At 39.5% G+C, this 9,931-nt stretch overlaps 1 protein-coding gene across 1 annotated transcript; it reads right to left on the reverse strand.

The window, feature by feature from the left end:
* Nucleotides 1-3,980: 3,980 nt before the first annotated feature.
* On the reverse strand, nucleotides 3,981-8,403 carry LOC138898334 (uncharacterized). Its single transcript, XM_070184394.1, has 2 exons — nucleotides 8,187-8,403; nucleotides 3,981-4,615 (listed from the first exon to the last, which is right to left on the reverse strand). Exons 1-2 carry the CDS (start codon nucleotides 8,401-8,403, stop codon nucleotides 3,981-3,983), a joined length of 852 nt encoding a protein of 283 aa, XP_070040495.1.
* Nucleotides 8,404-9,931: the final 1,528 nt, after the last annotated feature.

Here is a 9,931-nt window from a genome sequence, read left to right on the forward strand (position 1 = left end):
ATAGCTCCAATCACCTCCTCTTCCTCAAATTGAGTTCCTTCTGCTTGAACAAATACTGCAAGCTCCGATGATCTGTGAATACCTTACATGGTACGCCGTAAAGGTAGTGCCTCCAAATCTTCAGCGCGTGAACAATGGTTGCCACCTGTAGATCATGAACATGGTAATTCTTCTCGTGAACCTTCAGCTACCGCGTAGCATATGCAATAACCTTGCCACCCTGCATCAATACCGTACCCATACCAATACGAGATGCGTCACAATATATTGTATAAGATCCTGAACTTGTGGGTAACACCAATACCGGTGTCGCAGTCAAAGCTGTCTTGAGCTTCTGAAAGCTCGCTTTACACTCGTCTGACCACCTAAATGGGGCACCCTTCTGGGTCAACCTGGTCAACAGGGTTGTTATGGAAGAAAACCCCACCACAAAACGACGGTAGTAACCTGCCAATCCTAAGAAACTACAGATCTATGTAGCTAATGTGGGTCTAGGCCAGTTCTGAACTGCCTCAATCTTCTTAAGATCCACCTGAATACCTTCTGCTGATACAATGTGACCCAAGAAAGAAACTGAACTCAACCAAAACTAGCATTTTAAGAACTTAGCATATAACTGGTTGTCTCTCAGAGTCTGAAGAACAATCCGAAGGTGCTGCTCATGCTCCTCTCGGTTGTGGAAGCAGATCAAGATATCATCAATAAACACAACCACAAAGGAATCCAAGTAGGGCTTGAACACCCGGCTCATCAAATCCATGAATGCTTCTGGGGCATTTGTCAGCCCAAATGACATCACTAGAAACGCATAATGCCCATACCGAGTCCAAAAAGCTGTCTTAGGAACATCGGATGTCCTAATCCTCAACTGATGGTAGCCAGATCTCAAATCAATCTTCAAAAACACCTGGGCACCCTAAAGCTTATCAAATAAATCATCAATACTCGGCAATGGATACTTGTTCTTGATAGTGACTTTTTTTAATTGCCGATAATCTATACACATCCTCATCGATCCATCTTTCTTCTTCACGAACAACACAAGTGCACCCTAGGGCGAGACACTAGGTCTAATGAAGCCCTTATCAAGCAAATCTTGCAACTGTTCCTTCAATTCTTTCAACTTTGGCGGGGCCATGCGGTATGCCGGAATGAAAATGGGCTGAGTGCCCGGAGCCAAATCAATACAGAAATCAATATCCCTATCGGGTGGCATCCCCGACAGGTCTTCAGGAAACACCTCTGAAAACTCACGAACAACTAGCATTGAATCCATGGGAGGAACCTCCGCACTTGAATGGCCAAGAGTCCCTTTCCACTCTAATCGAGGCAACCTCTGCAAGGCTAAGGTCACCGTCTTGGCGTGATAATCTAATATAGCATGATAAGGAGACAACCAATCCATACCCAGTATGACATCAAAATCAACCATATCGAGAAGTAAAAGATTTGCACGAGTCTCATGACTCCCAATGTTGACCACACACGAACAATAAACATGATCTACAACAATAGCATCCCCCACTGGTAGAGACACATGCACATGAGCACTCAAAGAATCACGGGGCACAGCCAAATATGAGGCAAAATAGGATGACACATAGGAGTAAGTAGACCCCGAATCAAATAGCACTAAAGCATCTCTACTACAAACTAAAACAGTACCTATGATGACAGCGTCAAATGACTCAGCCGCAGGCCTGGCTGGGAAAGCATAACACCAGGGCTGGGCCCGACCACCCTGAACTACGTCCCTGGGACGACCTCTAGCTGGCTAGTCTCTACCTCTAACGGCCTGACCTCCACCTCTAACAATCTGGCCTCTACCTCTGGCTGCCTGACCCCTGCCTTTGGCTGGCTGAGCAGGTGGTGCAGCAACTGGCCTATCCGAAACTCACCTGAGCCCTCGGGGCTCCAAACCAAACATGCACACAAGTCTAAAAATATCATACGAACTTGCTCGCGCGATTAAATCGCCAAAATAACACCTAGAATTATGAATTTAGCACCAAATTAAATGAAATTCTCAAGAACACTTTAAAATTCCTATCTTCTCAACTGGACGTCCGAATCACTTCAAACCAACTCTATTTCTCACCAAATTTAACAGATAAGTCATAAATATTATAATGAACCTGTACCGGACTCCGGAACCAAAATACGAATCCGGTACTAATAATGCCAAACATCAATCAATTCTTAGAAATAATTAATTTTTTAGACTTTTAATTTTCCTAAAAAATTCATAACTCGAGCTAGGGACCTACAAATTCGATTCCGGGTATACGCCCAGGTCCCATAATTCGATACGGACCCACCGGGACCGTCAAAACATGAATCCAGGCCTGTTTATCAAAATTATTGACTAAAATCAACTAAAATGAACTTGTAAGGCATAAATTCTTATTTTCATCAATTTTCAACATAAAAGTTTTTCGGAAACATGCTTAGACTTTGCACGTAAATTGAGGAGGGTAAAAATAAGATTTTTTAGGCTTAAGAGTGTAGAATCGAGTTCTAAAATATAATATGATCTTTTGGGTCATCACAGGATATGTGATAGGGACCACATAGGTCTACATGGAGTAATTCAAGAATTTTGGTGGATGAGGTGGTCTATTCAGGTAATGGTAGCCTTGTCTATCTGGCCACATGGAAGATAGAACAAATAAAGGGTTCTTTAGGAGCAAAATTGGCTGGTATAGTAGATATTTTACTCATTTTTACAAAGGGTACATGACCTAGCCTATTGTGCCACAAGTGGGCAACATTACTTCTAGAAAATGTAGAACAACAACAACAACAGTAAAATCCCACTAATGGGGTCTGGGGAGGGTAGTGTGTACGTAGACCTTACCCCTATCCCGAAGGAGTAGAGAGGTTATTTCCGAAAGACCCTTGGCTAAAAAAAAAAGAAAATATAGAACATATAAGAGAATAATTCACAGCAAAAGGATCAGTTTTATTTCATGAATGGATACTATTTATATTGTCCAATGGATGAGCTGACTCATTTACAATTGACAATGAATGAAATGGATGATCTTGATCCTTTTTGTTGCTAAAATTGAAGTAGAGGGTGGACTCAACTCTGAATAATTATGACACTTTGAACAAAGAAAATACAACCCACTTCTTGCCTTACTAATCTCCGGAGGCCTCTTCATTGAAGGGGCCTGTATTAGACAAAGATATCTGTTGAAATTAACCATGCAATCAAGATGCATTGTTAATGAGTGAATTGAAATAAGATTGTATCTGAAATTAGGTACATACAGAACTCTAACCAACCTTAGTCCAGGACTAAGAAAAGCATCACCAATTTCTGTCACTTTCACCTTATATCCATTAGGTAAGGTAACAAGGAAGGGATAAGGTAAGGTCCTAATATAAGTAAGGAAAGACTTTCTATATGTTATAGGCTCCACTATCTAAAATCCATAGGCCAGCAATTGAATTTGAATAATTATGTGTGGTTTTTACAGCTATCTCTTTATAAGTAGAGCAAGATAGAATACATGCAAAGTTTACAGCTCCACTGGTGATGATATTTCAGTTTTCCCCTGCACTGTTAGTCTTAACTTTCTCCAGCAAATTTAGTAACTGGTTGTATTGTTCCTTCGTCAGGTTCTGAAAATTTTGGTTGTGGTTCATGCTTTCAGCATCTCCACTGCTACAAGCTTGCATCTCTTCACACTGACCATGGACATTTGCAGCAGATCCTGTGTTTCTCCACTCTATAAACTTGAAGTCTTATGGAAATCCATGTAGCCTATAATATTTATCCCTTGTGTGTCCCAACTTTTTGCAGTAGTCACAATATAGTCTAGACATATTAGGGGGGGATTAGGTTTATACGAGTCGTGTCCTGTGGTGTTGCCTTGTGGAGCATAATTAGTTCTGAACTGGTTGTTTCCTGGTCAATTCACATTCAAGGAAGTGGATTCCATGACTAAGCGACTACCTGGCCTAACTTCTCTCTATTTCTCCTCCTGAATGAGGATGTAAAAGGCTTGTGCAATGTTAGGCAGGGGGTTCATCATTAGAATACTTCCCCTAACAACTGTGTAAACTTCATTGAGTCTCATTTGGAACTGAATTAACCTTTGATCTTGCTCTGCCTTATGCATATTTGCTTTGGCACCATATGTGCATTGACAGCCACACTGTGCATGCGCATTCAAGGTATTGAGATCCCCCATAGCTTCTTCATTTTTGTGTAGTAACCTGTTATATCTAGGTTTCCTTGACTCAGGTCGTTCATTTCCTTTTGCAAATTGATAAATTTTTGCCCCATTTGTTTGATCATACTTGTCCTTGAGCTCTTGCCATAACTCTTTCGCATCATTCACGTATTGTAGACTGTCAACCAAATCCTTTGAGAGTAAGTTCAGAATCCACGATGGCACTTCTCCAGCATTAGGATTCATACACTTCCTTGTGATGAATATGACTTTATTATTCATAGAGAGAGCTCTGAGAACGCCTATCCTCCAGGATCTATAGCCGGCTTCAAATTCTACCGGTACCAGCATAATCCCAGCACTTTCCGATGGGTGCATGTATAGCGGGTTGGTTGAATCCAAGATTGTGGTGGTATCCTGGGTATCCTTGTCTCCAATAATGAATTGAAGAAGAAAATGTCAAAACTTTGAGTCAATTGACGATTAAGAGAGTACGAAATAGTGATTACAGACTAAATAGTGAACTGAGAACTTTCGATTTGCGATTTCAAATCGGGTGAAAATAATAAAGAAAAGAAGAGAAGGCGAACTGTAACACCTCGTTGTTTGAATGCGTCGTTGTAAAACTATGTTCATTGAAAGATATTAAGGTCGTACATGAAGTTATAGATGTAAGTCCCCGTAAGTTTATCGAATTTCGAAAATGTTATATATTGCCTTCATATGGCACTTTCTTTTAAGAGAAACATTCTTTTGTAAATGTTGGATAAATATGATTATCAAAAATTATTAGTATATTATTTTTTGATAAGTTTTAGTTAAACACATGATATGAGAAAATATTTAAATAATTTATGTATGATAAGAAAAGAAATTACTTTCTCATAAGAAAAGTTATCTTTTTTACCCTTTTTAGAATTAATAATACAAAATATTTTGTGCTCTTGATATTAGGTTGACATAACTGGATTTGATAAAATTACATAGGTGTCATTAAGTAGTCATGCATTATTTTATTAATGAGTCAAAAATATTAATTTAGTGTGCAATATAGAGTATAATATTTTATGTTCTTTATACCATACACTTATATATTTTCCATTACCTCTACATGAAGTAATGTGATATGTATAACTTTGTGGTGACACATGCCCAACTTTGTTAAAAAGTTGCATCTTTATCTAACTAGTATGTTCCGCCAAAGACAATTAAAGTTGCATCATATCCTTTCCTTACCTTCTTTATATATCAATAAGTAGCAATTTACATACCTCTTCTTTTCAATTCAATGAAGTACAAACAAAAGACTTGTTTCTTCTTTCTATTTTAACGAAGAAGAACAATAATCTTAATTGGAGGTTCCGTTTATCAAATTATTTCAATTGAAGTAAGGTGTAAGGAAGCTTTAAAGAAGGCGACCTTCTACGAGCTCGTATAAGCAATTAAGGTATGTTAAGTCTAATCCTTTCTTCTTTTGGCATGATCCAAGTAATAAAACGTAAATGTAATGTTATTCTATAAGTGGTTCTACTCTTAATAGTTAAGGATGTCTATATTATTCATTCCTGTAAAATGATACTCAAAGCATGTCTAAGTATGTTTCTAAGTCCCTATTGAGGCATACGATAAAGATGTTAATTTTTACAATATAATATTATATGCATCTTCATTTATCACCGAGCTACGGCCGGTTGGACAGTAAAGCATATTCATTTATCACCATGCTACAACCATCATGCATCTTCATTTACCATCGAGCTATGGTCGGTTGGGTAGTCATGCATCTTTATTTACCACCAAGCTACGGCCGGTCGGTCAGTCATGCATTTACCATCTAGCTACGACCGATTGGGCAGTCATGCATCTTTATTTACCACCAAGCTACGGTCGGTCGGTCAGTCATGCATTTACCATCTAGCTACGACCAATTGGGCAGTTATGCATTTACTATCGAGCTACAATCGGTTGAGCAGTCATGCATTTACCACTCCACTATAGCCGGCCGAACAGTTACCACTGATCATTTGAGCAGTTAACATCACGATATTGATGTTGTCAGAACTATCGTATTGTTGCTATATATATGTATATACGAGATTGAACTTATTATGCATGTTATAGCCCTTAGCGGCGTGTCAGATGTTGCAGGTTGACTCTTATCCCTCTTAGTAATAGTGTCTTATTGTAATGCTTCATTCCTACCTTACATACTCGATACAACAGTGTGCTTCATGACACGCAAGTGTAGATAGACGAGGCGAGGACCCTCCACTGTAGGCTGCCTCCAGATATCAACTTTTGGTTGGTGAGCTCCAGTTCTTCCTGGAGTATTGTTGAGTCAGGGTTCTGTATATATTATTTTGTTTTATGAGGACGTCGGGAGCCCTGTCTTGACTTATATATTATGGTCATGTTTCCTTAGAGTTTGGTAGACAGTGTCATGTTTATAGTTTTGGGTATGACCTGTCAACGGCCATGTAGGTCCCTATGTATCTATATAAATCTTTTTGAATTAGCTATGCGAGTTAAGTTCTAATATTGTTACTTATATATATAGATGTGGCATGTAATGGCCCGTGACAAGTATGGTAGTAAACAAGGATAAGGTACGTGGCGCTTAGTTGAGTAGGCCCTGGGTGCCAGTCGTGGCTCTCCGGTTTGGGTCGTGACACGAACTAGATGTAGATCGGAGATTACGAGCTGAGCTTTGATACCATGTCGAAATTAGAAATCAGAAATATCAATGTATCTCTATTGTTGAACCAAGCTGAGCTTCTAAGAGAAGGTTCTAGAAGAAAGAGAAATTGGGGGAAAAGAACTCAACATTATTTACACTTCTACAAAATGTATATATACACGTGTGTAAGAGTGTAAGAGAAAACATCCTAATTACAAAACTGTCACTCAAACTAGCTCAACTATTGGCTAATATTGACTAATCAACTACACAACTAAGATACACATAAATATTACATCAACCATTCTCAATAATTGAAACTAGTTTTCTAAATAATAAGTGAGACAACTTATTGCAACAAATTAAATAATAGTAACTAATTATGCTAAATGAAATTAAATAATACTAATTGTGCTAAATCTCTATCGTGTTGGTGTATAAAAATAAAATGCTTAATTAGAATAAGTGTAGTTTTTTACCCGTAAAATAGTACAGTTGAATTTATACATGGTTTATAGATATGTAAATGAATTTGACCCACAAATGATAGATAAATTAAACATAAATATAAGACTTAGCCTTAAAATTAAAATAGACGGCAGATATCTTGGTTCCGGGTGCATATATACCGGGAGCAATAAGAACAATACAAATAAGCAAGAAAGTAAAATGTTATTGAGCTTTTGATAGAATATTGTGTATGCTTGTCAGAAAATTACTCCCTCTTACAATGATAGTAGAGCTCATTATTCATAACCGCACCTAGGGAACAAGGTCTTAGGAATAATATCCTCTTTAATGATAATTATGAGGTCCACTGAAGGATGTGTAATGGTGGACAATTAATGCTATATTCTCTTTAACGGATCATGCATTTAATGCTGCAGAATATTCTTTATTGAATGCTACCGGGTGGCGACATTAATTTTATCATTACAAGTATCATTCTCTCTGGTGAAAAGCTAGATCATTGCCTTAGGGTTTAGATATCTTCTGCCTCGGTTCCACGTGTCGTTTTCTCATGGGATTATTAAATATGATCATATTTTACCCCATACAGATAGTCCCACTGCTTTTCGGTGGCATAACTTTGTGTCACCGGGAAGTTGGTAGAAATACCTTTTTTTACGGGAAATTCTCTGATCCCCGGGAAGTTGAGAAAGTATCGAGGTAATTATAGCCACGATTTTAGCCGCCTATACCTTTACTTATACGCATCAAACCTCTTCATTTACAATTCATAATTCTCTATACTTACTCAAACTCTCTTTACTCAACTCATGATTTTCTTTCACCTTCCTTTAACCTTCGTCATGAGAGAATACCTTCCCTCATTTTTGATAAAAACCTGGCCTCTTCTTCCATGAACCCTAGTTCTTCCAAGAAGAAAGGTAAAACTGATGATGTTGCTCCTCCTATGGTAAGCTCCATCATCCCAAAGAGTCTTGTCACAACCAAAGATTTTGAGGAGAAGTTTCCTTCTGTTAGCTCTCGTACATGGGTTGTTGACGTGTACCCTTCTTCCATTCGTCCTTCCAACATTCCCGCTGTGAAAGAAAACTACAATTGCTAAGACTTAGACATTAATGTTCCTGATCTGGCGGAGTGAATAACTCTCCACAATAAGGGTTTTACGTATTTTTATATGTATCCCTTCACTTTGGGTCCATTTTCTTTGAGCGGGGAGCTTGATTCCATTATTATGGAATTTTGCATCCACTATCAAGTGTGCTTGGCACATGTAAGTCCTTCTGTATGGAGGACAGTCGCTTGTCTTCGGCGTTTGTTCTAGGAGAAAGGAGAAGAGCTAAACCTAGCTCGGTTAATGAATCTTTATTCCCCCAATATTTATCGCGGGGGGAATGATAAACTTCAACAAACGTGGCCACTATGCCCTATTGGAGAGCATGGATGATGACAATGATCGTGGATGGATGGAACAGTTTATTGCAGTTGCCACCAAGGACATCATTACCGCCATGACTTCATCCTTTCCGTAGTTGTGGAACCATGCTCGTAAGTCCATCTTTTATCCCTTCTTCTAGTTAAAGATCATCCCATGTTGTCACTGATTGCTTTTCTTTTACTTGTTTTAGCAACTCAGAGGGTCCACCACGAGTTGAAGGTTTGGACCAGTGGTTCCAAATGATTTTCCATGTCACTACGCCAGAAACCCGTACGTTGAAGGAATTAGCCCTCAAACTCATCTCGTTTTTCCCTTTCATGTAAGGCGGTTGTTTACCCTTTTTTTCCTTTGTTAAATTCAGGTCTACCCCATGGCTTAGTTTTTGTCCCTGAGGAGGATATTTTGGTTGATCCTACTAATGCAGTGAGGCTGCTGCAGAAAGCCTTTATGCAAACAGGCATTTCCGGGCCTACTTCTGGTGCAACAAAAAAAAAGACGCTCGTCAACGGCCGGGGAAACAAATAAAAAGGCTAAGAGCACCACACCCGAGTCATCTTTGGATGTTGTGGTGGTGAGCACTGCACCCGATCCGACCCCAGAATTTGTAGTGATCGATGATGACGGAGAAACCAATGATGATGGGGCTTCTCTACATAGAGGACGACAGTTTTCATCAACTCAACGGAATGCTCAATCTGTTGAGTTAGCTACACCAACTAGGAATGATGCCTCGACACTATCGGGGGGTTTGATATGGTAAAAGATGCCTACTCACACTTTTGAGTCCTAGCTATCGCGCCTGGTACTATATGTCTAAGTATCGCGCCTCTTCCGTCTACGGTCGACGAGCGACCATCAACCAGCATTGTACCTACTGCAGCTGCTTCTTGCCCTACAACATCATCTGCTTCACCTCCTTCTTCACCAACTTCACCACCAGCAACGTTTATATCATTTCCACCAGTCGCAGCTGCCCGAGAAGAGGATGTCCCTCTCCCCCTATCCCTAGTTCATGGGAACTTGGGGTGAAATTATGCTTCCCCCTCAGAAGATCCCCAAAGGAGGAGGAGCGCCACCCTTTCGGTTTCCACTAGACTCAATATGTTGGCTCGGCCGGTGGAACATGTTAACTATCTGAAGCCCTTGGCTTCATAGAAGGATTGG

This window comes from Nicotiana tomentosiformis, chromosome 9 (assembly GCF_000390325.3).
Source record: "Nicotiana tomentosiformis chromosome 9, ASM39032v3, whole genome shotgun sequence".
In the NCBI taxonomy this organism is placed as follows: Eukaryota; Viridiplantae; Streptophyta; class Magnoliopsida; order Solanales; family Solanaceae; genus Nicotiana; species Nicotiana tomentosiformis.

What these genes read in the sequence shown, in the direction of transcription:
- LOC138898334 (XM_070184394.1), bottom strand. Translation starts at nt 8,403, where the DNA reads ATGTTGGAAGGACGAATGGAAGAAGGGTACACGTCAACAACCCATGTA. An exon ending in TTTATCAAAAATGAGGGAAG is followed by an intron (nt 4,616 to 8,186) that starts GTATTCTCTCAT and finishes TCATTATTGGAG; the next exon opens with ACAAGGATACCCAGGATACC.